This window comes from Scyliorhinus torazame, chromosome 10 (assembly GCF_047496885.1).
Source record: "Scyliorhinus torazame isolate Kashiwa2021f chromosome 10, sScyTor2.1, whole genome shotgun sequence".
Classification (NCBI taxonomy): Eukaryota; Metazoa; Chordata; class Chondrichthyes; order Carcharhiniformes; family Scyliorhinidae; genus Scyliorhinus; species Scyliorhinus torazame.
In genome coordinates this window covers 142,017,104-142,035,280 of record NC_092716.1, presented here as the reverse complement: position 1 = coordinate 142,035,280, position 18,177 = coordinate 142,017,104, and the positions used below count along the sequence as shown (strand labels likewise).

Sequence of the window (18,177 nt, the reverse complement as noted above, 5' to 3'; positions counted from 1 at the left end):
GCTGCCTGAGTTGACGATGCATTGCTCATTGAGTTGGCGATGTGATTCTGGCTGAGTTGGCGAAGTGTTGCTGGCGGAGTTGCTGATGCGTTGCTGGCTGAGTTGGCGATGCGTTGCTGGCTGAGTTGGCGATGCGTTGCTGGCCGAGTTAGTGATATGTTGCTGGCTGAGTTGGGAATGTGTTGCTGGCTGAGTTGGCGATGTGGTGCTGGCTGTGTTGGTGATGCGTTGCTGTCTGAGTTGGTGATGCGTTGCTGGCTGAGTTGACGATGTGTTGCTGGCTGAGTTGGTGACGTGTTGCTGGCTGAGTTGACGATGTGTTGCTGGCTGAGTTGGCGATGTGTTGCTGGCTGAGTTGGCGATGTGTTGCTGGCTGAGTTGGCGATGTGTTGCTCGCTGAGTTGGCGATGCTCTCTGTGGCAGAGAATTTAAAAGATTATTGACTCTCTGAGAGAAGAAATTCCTCTTCATCTCTATCTTTAAAGAGAGATAAACAGTAACTGGTTGTTGGCCCCAGGCTGCCCCTCCCATTCGAAGTCAACCAGAGGACTTGGTCCATCTAGAAATCGCAGCAGAATGTCAATGTCAGACTGCAGCAGGTATGGCTCAAATGATGTTCCTTGCAGACAGTTGCAGCAGCCGTACAAGGCGATTAGGACCATAACAACCCAAAGCAAATCAAAGTAATTGATAGAGATTTCTATCTTGGTAATTGCAGGTAAGGAACAGACTGAGCTGTATGGGATCATGGTGCTGTGGAATAATGGAAAGTGACATTTATTTGTGCTCCATTAATAAGGACAGTCAGGTTAATTGGACAACATGATCCAATTCAATACCATTTATCTGCTTCTTGTACTGAACTCAACCCAATTGCCAACGATTTGGATAAGTGACATTTAGAAAGTATTAAGAGTAAATAAGCCTGAGAGGGAAGGAGAAAAAAAGTCCAGCATCTTAAAGCAGCTACGTATTGTAATTAATTCCTTCAACTTGAAGTAGTTGAGTGAGTGATCCCAGTCAAACAGAAATGACACAGAAAGACAGCACACTGCGCTCACACCTGGGCCTCAGATCCTGCTGGCTGAGTTGGTGATCTGTTGCTGGCTGAGTTGGCGTTGTGTTGCTGGCTGAGTTGGTGATCTGTTGCTGGCTGAGTTGGCGTTGTGTTGCTGGCTGAGTTGGCGTTGTGTTGCTGGCTGAGTTGGCGTTGTGTTGCTGGCTGAGTTGGCGATGTGTTGCTGGCTGAGTTGGCGTTGTGTTGCTGGCTGAGTTGGCGTTGTGTTGCTGGCTGAGTTGGCGATGTGTTGCTGGCTGAGTCGGCGATGTGTTGCTGGCTGAGTTGGCGTTGTGTTGCTGGCTGAGTTGGCGATGTGTTGCTGGCTGAGTTGGTGATGTGTTGCTGGCTGAGTTGGCGTTGTGTTGCTGGCTGAGTTGGCGATGTGTTGCTGGCTGAGTTGGTGATGTGTTGCTGGCTGAGTTGGCGTTGTGTTGCTGGCTGAGTTGGCGATGTGTTGCTGGCTGAGTTGGCGATGTGTTGCTGGCTGAGTTGGTGATCTGTTGCTGGCTGAGTTGGCGATGTGTTGCTGGCTGAGTTGGCGATGTGTTGCTGGCTGAGTTGGTGATGTGTTGCTGGCTGAGTTGGCGATGTGTTGCTGGCTGAGTTGGCGATGTGTTGCTGGCTGTGTTGGTGATGGAGGGCCGAGATCCTGCTGCTTCTGGCTGCTTTCAATTTACTGCACCTTCAAATCCTGCTGTGATTTTTTTTCCCTAACACAGTTGAAGGAAATAGATGTGAGTGTTGGGTGTTTAATCATTTGCCCGTGTACCTTCCTAATTATGAATAATCCTAAACATTGATGATAAGACAAATCACCAGTGAGAGAAGGCTGTTTGCTTTCAACTCCTGCAGCTCAGAATCCAGCTGTATTTAAATTAAAACTTCCCTACAGGCCTGACCGGTCAATTCAGTCTTAAATTGAAGTTCTTTCGATATGCTGAGATTGGTGTGAATACCCTCTGGTCCTTGTCACTGACTGTTCCAACTGCTCAGGAAAGGATGAAGGTCACACTACAATCTTATAAAACCACCAACACGAAAAATATCATCCTTATCTGGTGCGGAGCACAGCAGCAGATTGGCCAGTCCCTTCATGCAGTAACTAAGATTCAGTTCCATTAAGATCATTGGGTTGAAACAACAGGCACCGTGTTTAACAGCTCCAAATCTGCAACATATTCACCGACTAACTTCAACCCCCAAATCTCTCAAACTGTCTTTCAGGAGTCCACATGCTCAGCTGCAGAGGTCACACAGGGTCACAGGTCAAAATGTGATTGGTTAAAGTGCAGGATAAAGATTATTTTTAAAAAGGGCAGCACGGTAGCACAGTGGTTAGCACTACTGCCTCACAGCTCCAGCGACCTAGGTTCGATTCCCGGCTTGGGTCACTGTCGGTGCGGAGTCTGGGAGTCTGCACGTTCTCCCCGTGTCTGTGTGGGTTTCCTCCGGGTGCTCCGGTTTCCTCCCACAAGTCCCAAAGACGTGTTTGTTCGGAGAATTGGACATTTTGAATTCTCCCTCAGTGTACCTGAGAAGGCGCCGGAATGTGGCGACTAGGGGCTTTTCACAGTAACTTCATTGCAGTGTTAATATAAGCCTACTGTGACACTAATAAAGATTATAAATTGCTGAGCTGACAAGGCAGTATACAGACATAGACATACTGGCACACATGTAGATATGCGCACACAGACACACACACACATAGACAAGTAAACACAGACATGCACACGTGCGTGCACACAAGTGGAGCTTCCTGCCTAACCAGCCCTGCTCCCCAGTTTGCCTCTTTAGTTGCTGCTTATGGAAGAGACAATAAGCCAGCGATATACCTACTGGAAAGCCTGTCACATCCAGAATCTAGATTTCGATGATCTCCAAGGGGTATGGCGTTTGGATCATTTACACAGTTGGGTATCATAAGTGATGTTCTCTTCAGAATGTCCCCAGGCTTAATATTGAGGAGCTTTCTCTATCCGTCAGCCATCCTCCTGTCAAAGTCAATACACATATCGATCTCGCATTTCTCTTCAGTCTGCCTCAGCCCGACTCTCCATCTCGCCATTCTCATTGTTGTGCTTGTCCACATTCACCCCCCCACCCCCTTTCTTGCTCAATGGGATAATTATATGAGGACCACCAGGACTGACATTGGAGTCAAAAGCTGATACAGATCGCTCATCTGCCAGCTGCACGGCGTCTTGGCAGTGTTAATGAAGGGTGTGAGTCCACCATCCAAATTAAGAGTGGCAGGCAGGCTCCTGGTGCCGAGTTAACGGGACAACAGCTCTGAAACCTGCAGACCTTGTAGCTCGGCAACTACTTGAAAGTCTTTTAAAAATAAATCATGGGCCCAATGTCAGAGGGAAAACCATTCCAGGGGAATTGTTGGGGTTGTGGGAATGGCGTATTCTACCTTCTCCATGAGCCATGGTTGTCTGCCCGTGCCAGGCTCTTGGGGAACACTGTCCCTATTTAAGTGACAGCCTCCCCAGGTGATGAGGGAGGGAGTCACTCCACTCTCAGTAAATTGTCAATGACACTGCAAAACAACCTGCATTTTAAAAAAAATGAATTTAGAGTACCCAATTCATCCTGCACATTTTTGGGTTGTGGGGGCGAAACCCACGCAAACACAGGGAGAATGTGCAAACTCCACACGGACAGTGACCCAGAGCCAGGATCGAACCTGGGATCTCGGCGCCGTGAGGCAACAATGCTAACCACTGCACCACCGTGCTGCCCAGCAAAACAACCTTTATAATCAGGTCTGATGAAAAGGTCTGCTGGCCATCTTGGAACAGCCAGCCTTTCTATCCCTGCCACTTGACCCCTACATCAGGGTCATGTCGGAGAGTTGCTCCAACACGAATTTTATGACTTACACAAAATGTACTCTTACTGATGGGTAACAGGGTGACTGAAAACCACAGCGGGGCCCCTTCTGCAAGTCATGCCAGGCCTAGGTGCCGGTCCCTTGGCTCACGCTTAGGAGCCATTGATGGCGGCAGAAGCAGTGAATTTTCAGTGCTATGGCGGAAGAGCTGGAGCCTCGAGTGACAACAGCAACTTGGAGGCGGAGGTGGGAAGAGGAGATGTGAGCTGAGGGGAGTCAGGTTTCATGAAGCAGCAGACAATACGTTAGCGATAGCAATGATAAAGGTCAGTGGGACAGATTGAAAAGCACCATCTTAGAAAGTGTGAATGAAAATATCCATACATTTGAAGCAAAAATAGAAGAAATCTTGAAGAAAATGCACAAAAGGAGAGTGGAGGAACAAAAACACCATTGAAGGTAAAAAGATGGACAGGAAACAAAACAATGAGCTCAGAAAGACGGAGCAGACAAGAGAGAGATGTTGGGGAGAACAATACAGAGAATTGGAAGAAAAACGAAAAAGAACTGCCACTCAAAAAATAAAGAAATTGACTGAATGGAGGTGAAATAATCAAGTACAAAGCGGAATGGATTTATAGATCATGACCGGAGGATGGAAAGAGTAGATGGAAAGAGTAGATCAGAGATTTAAACAAACAGAGCACGTGCCAGAGAGACATTTCCTTTGGATTGGGAAATATATATTTTTATAAACGTGAGTGCCCAATTATCTTTTTTCAATTAAGGGGCAATTTAGCATGGCAAATACACCTACCCTGTACATCTTTTTAGATTGTGGGGGTGAGACCCACGCAGACACGGGTAGAATGTGCAAACTCCACACAGTGACCCGGGGCTGGGATCAAACCCGGCTCAACGGGGAGAATGTGTAAACTCCACACGGACAGTGACCTGGGGCCAGGATTGAACCGGGGGTCCCAAGCACCGAGAGGCAGCAGTGCTAACCACTGTGTCACCGTGCTGCCCCATTGGATTGTGAAATAGTTAGAGCTACCAAACAAAGAACTGAATCTAGGAAAAGCTGAAGGATCTGATAGAATTCCTGCAGAAATGAAGAAAAGGACCTGGGGAGAGGGTGACAAGAGAATTGATTAGCTGATGTAAGGGAGATAGACGCGAGGGAAGAATTGTCCAGAAGACGTTGAGCAGAATGGTCTCATTGGAGATGGCAAATAGCACAAAATGTGAAGAGAATTATACCATAACATTAATTAGAGGCATCCAAGGTAATTTTTTTTTTTAGTAAAATTATTACTCCCCCAGGGAAAATAATTTAAAACTATTTATTCCCCCAGTCCAGGTTCCAGCTCTCCATCCACCCAAGCCAATTAAAAAAAATATTTCTTTATTCTCCTTTTTCGCATTTTCTCCCCAATTTACACCCACCAACAATAAACAATAATTAGTAACAAATATGTCAATCCCCATATCAATAACAACGATCCCATCTTCCCACCAAACTCCAAACATCAGCCCGCATGTTTACATAAACAAATGACAAAAAGGAATCAGGATTCCCCCATAGCCCCCCTCCTCCCAGCCCTCCCACCCAACCCCCCCAACTAATGTTCGATGTTATCCAGTTCTTGAAAGTGCATAATGAATAATGCCCATGAATTGTAGAACCCCTCTGTCCTTCCCCTCAGTTCAAACTTAACCTTCTCAAGAGTCAAGAATTCCAACAGATCCCCCCGCCACACCAGGGCACAGGGTGGAGAGGCCGCCCTCCAACCCATCAGGATCCGCCTTTGGGCAATCAACGAGACGAAGGCTACAACATATGCCTCTGCACCCGTTTCGAACCCGACACCCCGAATATGGCCTCCCGGGGGCCCGGGTCCAGTTTCACGTGCACCACTTTAGAAATAATCCTAAAAACCTCCTTCCAGTAATCCTCTAGCTTGGGACAGGACCAAAACATATGAACGTGGTTAGCGCCGCCACCCCCCCGCAACGTTCACACACATCTACTCCTTCGAAGAATTGGCTCATCCTCACCCTCGTGAGGTGCTCTCTGTATACCACCTTCAGCTATATCAGCCCCAACCTCGCGCACGAGGTGGAGGCGTTCACCCTCCGCAGAACCCCTCCTCCAAATCCTCTCCCAACTCTTCCTCCCACTTTGCTTTGATCCCTTCCTGCAGTGCCTTCTCCTCCTCCAAAATAGCTCCGTAGACCGCTGACACAACCCCCTTCTCCAGTCCCCCTGTCGTCAGCACCTCCTCCAGCAATGTGGAGGCCGGCTCCTCCGGGAAGTACTGTATCTCCTTTCTAGCAAACTCTCGAACATGCATATATCTAAACATTTCCCCTGCTCCAGCCCATACTTCCTTTCCAGCTCCTTCAGTCCTGCAAACTGACCCCTAAGAAACAAACCTTTTAGTGTCTTAATCCCCTTCTCCTCACATTTCCGAAGATTTCCATCCCACCTCCCTGGCTCAAATCTGTGGTTCCCCTGAATCGGCATATCCCGTGACCCTGCCCCCAACCCGAAGTGTTGGCGGAACTGCCTCCAAATTTTCAATGAAGCTATTATTACCGGACTCTCGGAGTACTTCCCCGTGTCTATCGGGAATGGAACTGTTGCTAGTGTTTTCAATCCTGACCCCCTGCACAAACGCTCCTCCATTCTGACCCACTGGGAATCAACCCCTCTTACCCAACTCCGCACCTTCTCCACATTCGCTGCCCAGTAGTAGTACATCAGGTTCGGAAGACCCAAACCCCCTGCCTGCCTTCCCCTCTGTAGTAGCACCTTTCTAACTCTGGCCACCTTCCCTCCCCATATGAACAGCGTAATCCTTCCCTCAATCTCTCTGAAAAAAGCCTTGAGCAGGAAAATCGGCAGGCATTGAAAAATAAACAGAAATCGTGGCAATATGTTCATTTTAACCGCCTGTACCCGACCCACCAGTGACAGAGGGAGACCATCCCACCTTGCCAGATCAGCTTTCACTCTCCCCACCAAACTAGAAATGTTGTACCTGCAGAGCCCCCCCCAACTTCCGGGCAACCTGCACCCTCAGGTACCTAAATTGAGTCCCTGCCCTATAGAATAGCAGCCCCCCCACCCCTGCCCCCACTCCCGGCCGAGACACCCTTCTAATGTTTGAAAAGAGCTGCCTTTCTCTCACGGACCACGTCTGATCTTCACCTATCACCTTCGGGTGATACCCGCCAGTACCTTCGCCAATATTTTTGGGTCCACATTCAGAAGTGATATGGGCCTATACGACACACACCCCGTCGGAACCTTATCTTTTTTTAGCAACAGGGAGATCGATGCCTGCCCCAAGGTTTGTGGCAACACCCCCTTTTCTATCGCCTCTTCAAACATCCCCACCATCAGGGGTGCCAGCTTATGGTTGAATTTTTTATAATATTCCACCGGAAACCCATCCGGTCCTGCCATCTTCCCCGACTGCATCCTCCCAATCACATCCTTTATCTCCTGCTCCACTATCGCTCCTTCTAATGTAGCCCTGTCCCCCTCCCCTAATCTTGGGTACTCCAACGCATCTAGAAATTCCTGCATCTCATGATCTCCGCGGGTGGCTCTGACCTGTACAATCTCTCATAAAAGTCCTCAAAAACCTTATCCAAGGTAATGTTAAAGATCCTATTAAATAAATTGGGAGTCAAAGCAAGCAACATTGCCTGCGATCATCTGGGTTTTAGGAGAGGGTGTGGAACGAGAGAGGCTGTAGCAGTGATGAAAACGGTTAAGTGAAAGAAGCAGAGAATATCAGCAAGTGAACACCTGCTTCTTGAAATATGAAAAGGCATTTGGCTGGGTGAACTGGCAAAAACTGCTGAAAGGGCTGGAGGTGGTCAATAAAAGAATGGCCGTTGCTCTGTACATAGGACAGACTGTCACAATCAGAACAATAACTGTCAAACCGAACGCGGTGTAATTGAATGTAAGGCGAGACAAGGCGGTCTGTAATGTCAATATGGATGCCATGATAAAAGAAGCACTGGATGAAATACAGGAAGGTATCAAAGTAGAGAAGGTAGTGAGACTTGCAGATGAGCAGACCCGAGTAGCTAGAATGACAAGAGTGACGGATACCAATGGATAAACTTAAGTTAGTGGTGGAAGCTTGCAGAATGAAAATTATCAAAAAGATGAGTGTTCTGAAGACAGCACTGGAAGAAATAATTACGGGAAAGCTAAATGGGCAACACTGGAATAGGTATCACAATGTAAGGACCTGGGAAGCATCTGGTCAGAAGATGGTTACTTCCAGAAAGAAATTAAAACTAGAATAGCAACAGTAAAGAATGTATTCCCCAAAGAGAGAAGGTTCAGTGTGAGAATGAGTAGGGATCCGAAGAATGTTCAAGACTGGAATTTGGAGAGTCTCATTGCACAGGGCTGAAACGTGGACCACGGGAAAAGTGGACACCCAAAGATTCAGAAATAGTGAAATGTGATTGTGGAGAAGGATGGAACAGCTCAGCTGGCGAGCACCCAACAACAAGAAGAGGTTCTCAGGATTGTGCAGGAGGAAAGTTTGTTTGTGAACATTATCAAAAGGCAACTATGTAGGACTGACTTTGTTCAAAGGCATGAGAACATTGGAGGAGGTGACTGAAGGGAGATTAGAGGGATATGGACCAAGAGGAAGAAAGGAAATGATGATGTTAGACAACTTGAAAATGAGAGGCTGCTACAAGAAACTGGAAAGTGTCAGGCCATGAGACATGGAGAAATGAGTAGAGGAGCAGTCCTGAGACAGATCACTACAAGTATCATAGAATCCCTACAGTGCAGAAGGAGGCCATTCGGCCCATCAAGTCTGCACAGATCCTCTGAAAGAGCGTTTCACCCAAGCCCACTCCCACCTTATCCCAATAACCCCCTCACCTAACCTACACATTTTTGGACACTAAGGAGCAATTTATCATGGCTAATCCACCTAACCTGCACCTTTTTGGCTTGTGGGAAGAAACCAGGGCACCTGCAGGAAATTCAGGCAGACAGAGGGAGCAAGTGCAAACTCACAGACAGCCACCAAAATTGGAATTGAACTCGGGTCTCTGGCGCTGTAAGGCAGCAGTGTTAATTATTGTGCCACCATAGTGTATATACCTACTTGTACAACCATGGAACTGTCAATTCGTCATTTGAAACCAACACATTAATTAATTTGGACCAACAAATTACTCCAGACCCATACCAATATAATTGGTTCTATCGGCCCTCAGTTGGCAATCAATCAGAGCAACTAGGGTTGGGCATTAAACCAAGTGACACCCACATCTTGAGAATGATTTTTGTGATGTGAGAAAACTATAACAGGCTGTTGTGGGAAGACCAATGATTAGGATTTGTTAACAACAATCTATTGGGGCAATTAGCATTTATTCTAAGAAATTTTGAATCCATATAGTGTAGTACAGCATACTAAAGCAATTTTCATGAGGATGTCAGCTAAAAGCTGACGTGGCACCGTGACATGACGTCACCATAAGGGTCAAGCAGCATGTTCCAGTTCCAGTGACCTTAACAGCTTGTTCTAAGACACAATCTACAGCAGTCAGCATAAAAAGTAACAAATGTGTTTTCCTAGCTCAACCCAAGGACCAGACTCGCTTCTGACAAGGTGGCACTCACTAAACATGGCATTAACATGTTAGACATAGAATAAAGTCAGTGCAGGTCCTCAACATGGGGTTTGAATTTAACCTGCTAATAGAAGTGGGTGTGCACTTACCTCAGTCAAAGGACACACCAGTGATTCTGCCATTGTCATTCCAGCAGCAACACACTGATCTGACTGTACACGTAAGCAACAACACATTAACCTGACTGCACACTGAAGCAGCAACACGCTGATCTGACTGTACACATAAGCAACAACACATTAACCTGACTGCACACTCAAGCAGCAACACGCTGATCTGACGGTACACACAAGCAGCAACACATTAACCTGACTGCACACTCAAGCAGCAACACACTGATTTGGCTGTACACATAAGCAACAACACATTAACCTGACTGCACACTGAAGCAGCAACACGCTGATCTGACTGTACACACAAGCAGCAACACATTAACCTGACTGCACACACAAGCTGCAACACAGGGCAGCACGGTAGCACAGTGTCATGCATGAGTACCTTTAAGAAATGGGTGTTTATCGAATAGCTGTAGTGGGTGTACCTTTAAGAAATGGGTTTTGTCTGTCATGTGAGGGTACCTTTAAGACATGGATGTTTAAGCAATGTACCTTTAAGAAAACAGTGATGTCAGACAGTGGGTGGGGCTGAGGTCAGGTCAGCCATTTTGCAGTTTAGTTTTGCAGGTTTTTAGTTTCAGTTTTGAAAAGAGCTGGGTGTGTGTCTGTGTTTTACAGTGAACTGGATATCTGCCATGAAAGACCATCTCTGGATCATTTAAACATATAATAGTGAAGCCTTTAACCTGATGTGATACTGTTTAAAGGTGTTAAGTCTCTTGGAAGTTTGAAGGAACAGTTTAAGGAGTTATTTACTGTGGCAATATTTTCTGCGTTATCTTTGAAGTAAGGGGTGTTAAGAGATCCAATGTTTATTGTAGATGTTAAGTTGAGTTCATGGAATAAACAGTGTTTTGTGTTTAAAAACCCACGTGTCCATAATTGTAATCCCACACCTAGGGAAAAAGCCGTGTGCTCGGAAAAGCAACAAATCCATTAAAGGGAGAGGTTGGTTGAACTCCATGAGACATTTTGGGGTTCTGAAAACACCTCGCCCATAACAATTGGGGGCTCGAGGGGGATAAAAGTCTATCTATTGGATTGGCTTTTGTGACCTTAACGACAGTGAAGGATTGTTGCTTTTCCGGTGTGGTATTTTAGTTTAAGTGGGGAGAGTGTTGTGAACAATGGCTCTTTCAGAGGCTCTGAAGTTTTTGGGGGTGGAGAATATTACACATAGTACTTTACGGACAGAAACTAAAAGTAGACTATTAGATTTGGCAAGAACATTGTAGTTAACATTACCTGACAAAATGCGAAAAGGTGAGGTAATTATGGCGGTGGTTAAGCATTCAAAGTTGCCTGAGATAAGAGTTTGACTCATTGGAAATGGCAAAAAATTCAGTTGCAAATTAAACAAATGGAACATGAGAAAGAATTAAAGCGGCTGGAATACGAGAGTGAGAGAGAGGAAAAAGAAAGAGAAAGAGACAGAGGGAGAAAAAAGAAAGAGAAAGAGAGAGAGAGAGAGGAAAAAGAAAAGGAGAGAGAAGAAAGGAGAAAAGAAAGAATAGCCCTAGCAGAAGAAAAAGAAAGGGAGATATAGATCAGGGAAAAAGATAAAGAGAGGGAGTTTGAACTTCAGAAAATGGCCATGAAATATGACAATCAGTTAAAATTGGCAGACGTAAAGGGAAACGTACAGTTGGATAGTGATGAGGATAGTGAGAAAGAGCGTCATAGTCGAAGGCTTGGTGGGAATCTATTTAAATATGTCCAAGCATTGCCAAGGTTTGACGAGAAGGAAGTGGAAGCCTTTTTCATTTCATTTGAGAAGGTAGTTAAACAAAAAGGAATCTCCACAGGACATGTGGGTATTACTGATTCAAACAAAGCTGGTAGGTAGAGCTAGTGAAGTGTTTGCATCACTACCGGAGGAGGTATCTGGAACGTATGAAGAGGTGAAGAAATCCACCTGAAGTGCATATGAGCTAGTGCCTGAAGCTTACAGACAAAGGTTTAGAAATTTAAGGAAATTTTTGGTCAAACATACATGGAGTTTGAAAGGCTCAGAGTACTTTTGATAGGTGGATAAGGGCTTTGGAAATAGACCAAACGTATGAAGCTCTCAGAGAAATTATACTTTTGGAGGAATTTAAAAATACAATTCTTGATGTAGTGAGAATTCATGGGGAAGAACAGAGGGTTAAAACTGCGAGATTAGCAGCAGAAATGGCAGATGATTATGAATTAGTTCATAAATCAAAGATTGGTTTCCGACATCAGTTTCAGTCAGTGAGGGATAGAAACTGGGGATATGAGAAATACTCAAGTGGTAAAGGTGATCTGATGGGTGACAATAAAAAGAGTGTACCTCAGATTAAAAAAGAAATCCAGGAGGGTGGAAAAGAGATGAAAAGTTTCAAATGTTTTCACTGAAATAAACTAGGCCATGTAAAGTCACAGTGTTGGTGGTTGAAGAAAAGCACTGGGAAGGCTGATGTGGTAATACAGGATAAGACAGTGGGGTGTGTTAAAGTGGTAAAGGAAAGCCCAAGGGAAGCGAAGGAGGTGCAAATGATTGTATAGCCTGTTCAAGAAGTAATTGTTAAGAAGGTGCCAGGTGTATTTAAAGAATTTATTTGTGTGGGTAAAGTTTACTCGTGTGTATCAGGAGGAGCAGGTAAAGAAGTCACAATTTTATGAGATACAGGGGCTAGTCAATCTTTAATGGTAAGAGATGAGGAATTATGTAGTTTGGGAAGAATGTTGCCAGAAAAGATGGTGATATGTGGAATTCAGGGTGAGAGGAGTAGCGTTCCATTATATAAGGTGGGGTTAGAAAGTCCAGTGAAGAGTGGTGAAGTGGTAGTAGGAGTAATAGATCAACTATCTTGTCCAGGAATACAGTTTATCTTGGGTAATGATATAGCTGGATCGCAGGTGGGAGTGATGCCTACTGTGGTTGATAAGCCAGTGGAAAATCAGTCAACTGAAGTGTTGAAGGACGAATATCCTGGGATTGTTCTGGATTGTCTAGTAACAAGGTTGCAAAGTCACAGGTTAAGACAAGAGGAGAAATCAAAGAGTGAAGATGAAGTTGAAGTGCAATTATCAGAAACGATTTTTGATCAGATGGTTGAAAAAGAACAAGAACAGGTGGAGGATGAGGCGGATATTTTTAGTTCAGGAAAATTGGCGGAGTTACAACAGAAAGATGTAGAAATAAAACGGATGAATCAGAAAGCATATACGGAAGAGGAATCTGAGAGTATACCAGAGCGTTATTACAGTAAAAATGATGGCTTGATGAGAAAATAGAGACCTGTACATATGCAGGCGGATGAAAAGTGGGCAGAAGTTCATCAAGTAGTATTGCCGGTAGGGTATAGAAAGGAGGTGTTGCGAGTTGCACATGAGGTACCAGTGGGAGGTCATTTGGGTATAAGGAAAACTTAAGCTAAAATCCAGAAACATTTTTATTGGCCTGGACTACATAAAGATGTAGTTAAATTTTGTCAATCATGTCACACATGTCAAGTGACAGGGAAACCTCTTGCAGTGATAAAGCCAGCACCCTTAATACCCATTCCAGCATTTGAGGAACCTTTTACAAGGGTCCTGATCGATTGTGTAGGACCGCTTCCTAAACCAAAAAGTGGGTATCAATATCCTTTGACTATAATGGATGTGTCTACTAGGTTTCCAGAGGCCATTCCAGTACGTAATATTACAGCTAAAAGGATTGTGGAGGTGTTACTTAAATTCTTTACTAGATATGGAATACCCACAGAAATTCAATCGGATAAAGGAACGAATTTTACTTCAAAGTTATTCAAAGAAGTTATGGACAGCTTAGGAATAAAACAATTTAAATCAACTGCGTACCATCCAGAATCACAGGGAACGTTAGAAAGGTGGCATCAGACATTAAAGACAATGTTGAGGGCGTATTGTCAAGATTATCCAGAGGATTGGGATAAAGGAATCCCATTTGTATTGTTTGCAATTAGGGATGCACCTAATGAGTCTCCCAAATTTAGTCCTTTTGAACTAATTTTTGGTCATGAGGTAAGAGGATCGCTTAAATTGATTAAGGAAAAATTGGTGGGTGAGAAATTGGAAATTACACTATTGGATTATGTGTCAAATTTTAGGGAATGATTAAATAAAGCAGGTGAATTGGCTAGACAACATTTGAAAGTTGCACAAAATGTGATGAAACGGGTAGCGGACAAGAAATCCAAAGTTCGTAGTTTTGCCAGTGGGGATAAAGTTTTAGTGTTGTTACCAGTGGTACGGGAGCCTTTAAAAGCTAGGTTTTGTGGACCGTATCAGATTGAAAGGAAATTAAGTGAGGTGCATTATGTGGTAAAAACACCAGATAGAAAGACTCACCGAGTGTGTCATGTGAATACGCTTAAAAGGTACTTTGAAAGGGAAGGCGAGAAAAAGGTTTTAATGATTCTAACTCAAAGTGACGAACCTAATCCAGATGACTGTGAATTTGACATACCTCAAATTAAATTGGAAAATGAGGCTGTTCTTAAAAATGGGGCTGAATTGTTAAGTTACCTTCCAGAGCAAAAACAAACTGACCTGAAAGAGTTATTGATATCACATGGGCAAGTTTGTAGAGATGAATTGGGAAGTACTAAAATGGCTACACATGATGTAGATGTGGGCAATGCTGTTCCTATCAAACAACATCCATATAGACTTAATGCTTTAAAATTGGCACAGGTTAACAGAGAGATTGAGAGTATGCTTACAAATGGCATAATTGAAGTGGGTTGCAGCCAATGGAGCTCACCCATAGTGATGGTACCTAAACCAGACAGTACCCAACGGTTGTGTGTGGACTATAGAAAGGTGAATGCAGTTAGAAGAACGGATTCTTATCCTGTTCCACCATTGAAGGATTGCATCGAGAAAGTGGGACAATCTGCTTTTATTTCCAACTTCCAGACATGGAAAGAACATTTAAAACATCGTATGGAGCTCTTCGATCGACTTCAGGTGGCGGGTTTGGTGATGAACCTAGCCGAAAGTGAATTTGGAGAAGCCCGAATCACTTTCCTTGCGAAGTTTCTGTTATCCTCAAGACGAAGGGAGGCAATGTGATCTCTTAACATGAATGAATTTGATCGAACAGCTGTGCAAAAGCTTTGTGGCGTGATTGCTCCACTGATGGACTTGCTAAAGAAACCTAAAAAATGTCAATGGACAGCAGACTTTCAGCAGGCATTTGACGGCCTGAAAGCTGTGATCACCAATGCTCCTGTATTGGAGAATTGCAAGGGGCTCTGTGGTCAGATTGAACTAGAGTATCAGATTCTAAAGAGAATTGCCGAGGAGTAGAGGAATGGATGGATCATGCAGAGACTTTGTTCAAAGAGACTGTCAATCGAGAAAGATTTTGGTTGGAGGAAGAACAACAAAGAAAAATGGACGATATTATACCTGTTTGCATGTGTTGTTTTTTAAAAAACGAAAGGTATATTTACTGTGTACATTTCTTAGTGGATGGTGCAAAAGTGAAAAATGAAACCATCTTGAAGTTGATGGGTTTTTTTTTTCTTGGGGGGAGGTGTCATGTGAGGGTACCTTTAAGACATGGATGTTTAAGCAATGTACCTTTAAGAAAACAGTGATGTCAGAGAGTGGGTGGGGCTGAGGTCAGGTCAGCCATTTTGCAGTTTAGTTTTGCAGGTTATTAGTTTCAGTTTTGAAAAGAGCTGGGTGTGTGTCTGTGTTTTGCAGTGAACTGGATATCTGCCATGAAAGACTATCTCTGGATCATTTGGGTGATTTAAACTTATCATAGTGAAGCCTTTAACCTGATGTGATAGTGTTTAAAGGTCCCATAACATGTCAGATAGCTGCAGTGATGTCAGAGTGGGTGGAGTTGGGCTGTCTGTCTTTCAGTTTCGTTTTTGAACAGGGAGCTACAGTGTGTTTTAGTTTCGTTTTGATAGCTGCATGCAAAGCAAGCAGCTGTATAAGGATCTCTCTCTGCAATCTAAAGACCGTCTCCAGATCATTTGAGGATTTCAAAGTGATAACTGCTTTCAGTAGTGAATTCAAACCTGATCTCGGTGTTAAAAAGGGTCTTTTGTCTTATGGATGTTGTAAGGAAAGATTAAGGGTTACTTATAGACTACTGTATTCTTTGGGGGGAGTATTTTAGTTGATGGTTGTTTACTGTGTGTTTAAAAATGTTAATGGGATTCATAGAATAAACATTGTTTTTGTTTAAACATACTTTTAGTTCTCTGGTGCATCTCACCTGTAAAGTAGGCCCGTGTGCTCCCCATAACCACAATCTATGAAAGGTTGTGGGTCAGGTGAACTCCATGATACACTTTGGGGTTCTCTAAACCCTGGCCCATAACAACAGTGGTTAGCACAGTTGCTTCACAGCTCCAGGGTCCCAAGTTCGATTCCCGGCTTGGGTCACTGTCTGTGCGGAGTCTGCACCTTCTCCCCGTGTTTGCGTGTATTTTGTTTTTATAATATTTTATTTTCATGTACTCATAGAATCATAGAATTTACAGTGCAGAAGGAGGCCATTCGGCCCATCGAGTCTGCACCGCCTCTTGGAAAGAGCACCCTACCCAAGGTACACACCTCCACCCTATCCCCATAACCCAGTAACCCCACCCAACACTAAGGGCAATTTTGAACACTATGGGCAATTTATCATGGCCAATCCACCTAACCTGCACATCTTTGGACTGTGGGAGGAAACTGGAGCACCCGGAGGAAACCCACGCACACACGGGGAGGATGTGCAGACTCCGAACAGACAGTGACCCAAGCTGGAATCGAACCTGGGACCCTGGAGCTGTGAAGCAATTGTGCTATCCACAAGGCTACCGTGCTGCCCCGGTACTAAATGATCTGTTTGAGCTACTTGCAGATAATACTTTTCACTGTGCCTCGGTACACGTGACAATAAACAAATCCAATCAGATTCCCTCTCCATATTGCAAGCTCTCAGATTGTGCTTCAGTTACTTGCCTAGGCTGCAATTGGCATCAAGTTCAGGCCTTTACCTGGGGGTTCTGGGTTTGCTGGATTGGAGAAATTCTTCGTTTGAGTTAGAATTACACCTCATCTCCAGCACGAGAAGCAGACAGAAGTGGAACTCACACATTGTTTACACAGATTGAGAATGTCATGGCAGAAGATTTGTGGAGACAGAATACACCGGAAGCGTACTGAGGTTTTCATAGAAACTTTTATTTATAGAAGGGCTTTAGGAACTGGACTTCTGCTTCCAGATTAAAGTTTCATCGTTATTTAAAGTTCAAATTCTTCCTAAAGTTCAGCTGGACACTGGAACTGTGTAAAGTGACACTGTGATTGGTTTTGGTGAGCTGGTGTCTCAGAGCTGTGACGAGTGTGTCCTCATGCTGGTCAGCGACCTTCTCATAACAAGTCGTAGAAATAGTCCAGTCCCTGTCCCAGTTCCCAGATCGATATCCCGGTGCCCAACTCTCTAGCCAGCTCCAATCGTGTCTGGATAGACTGCAAAAGAAGAGTACGAAGGATGAGTAAATCTGATGTACACACTGCTTTGTGCTCTATGCTTTTCACCCTCCGTGCCTCTGGTTACAATGTACCACCTTTTCTTTGGAAACCCAGTCAATGTGGATTCATTAGAATTACATTTCAATCAGAAACACTGGTCCACTGGCCTTCCCTGTGCCTTGGCTATGAGCTGTTCATTCAGGACAAACTGTGGTGTGTTGGGAAGAGTTCCTTATTCCACCAGCTGTAACGTTGTAGGATACTGCCCACGTACAAAGAACAAAGACAACAAAGAACAAAGAAATGTACAGCACAGGAACAGGCCCTTCGGCCCTCCAAGCCCGTGCCGACCATACTGCCCGACTAAACTACAATCTTCTACACTTCCTGGGTCCGTATCCTTCTATTCCCATCCTATTCATATATTTGTCAAGATGCCCCTTAAATGTCCCTATCGTCCCTGCCTCCACTACCTCCTCCGGTAGTGAGTTCCAGGCACCCACTACCCTCTGCGTAAAAAACTTGCCTCGTACATCTACTCTAAACTTTGCCCCTCTCACCTTAAACCTATGCCCCCTAGTAATTGACCCCTCTACCCTGGGGAAAAGCCTCTGACTATCCACTCTGTCTATGCCCCTCATAATTTTGTATACCTCTATCAGGTCGCCCCTCAACCTCCTTCGTTCCAGTGAGAACAAACCGAGTTTATTCAATCGCTCCTCATAGCTTATGCCCTCCATACCAGGCAACATTCTGGTAAATCTCTTCTGCACCCTCTCTAAAGCCTCCACATCCTTCTGGTAGTGTGGCGACCAGAATTGAACACTATACTCCAAGTGTGGCCTAACTAAGGTTCTATACAGCTGCAACATGACTTGCCAATTCTTATACTCAATGCCCCGGCCAATGAAGGCAAGCATGCCGTATGCCTTCTTGACTACCTTCTCCACCTGTGTAGCCCCTTTCAGTGATCTGTGGACCTGTACTCCTAG

General features: G+C 44.7%; 1 protein-coding gene across 1 annotated transcript in view; it reads right to left on the bottom strand.

The window, feature by feature from the left end:
* Positions 1-16,873: 16,873 nt before the first annotated feature.
* Positions 16,874-18,177, bottom strand: part of chid1 (chitinase domain containing 1) — a 234,762-nt gene continuing 233,458 nt past the window's right edge. The window contains exon 12 of the mRNA XM_072518783.1: positions 16,874-17,182. Within this exon, the coding sequence (XP_072374884.1) occupies positions 17,084-17,182 (99 nt within the window). The 3' untranslated portion in view covers positions 16,874-17,083. The remainder of the gene's footprint in view (positions 17,183-18,177) is intronic.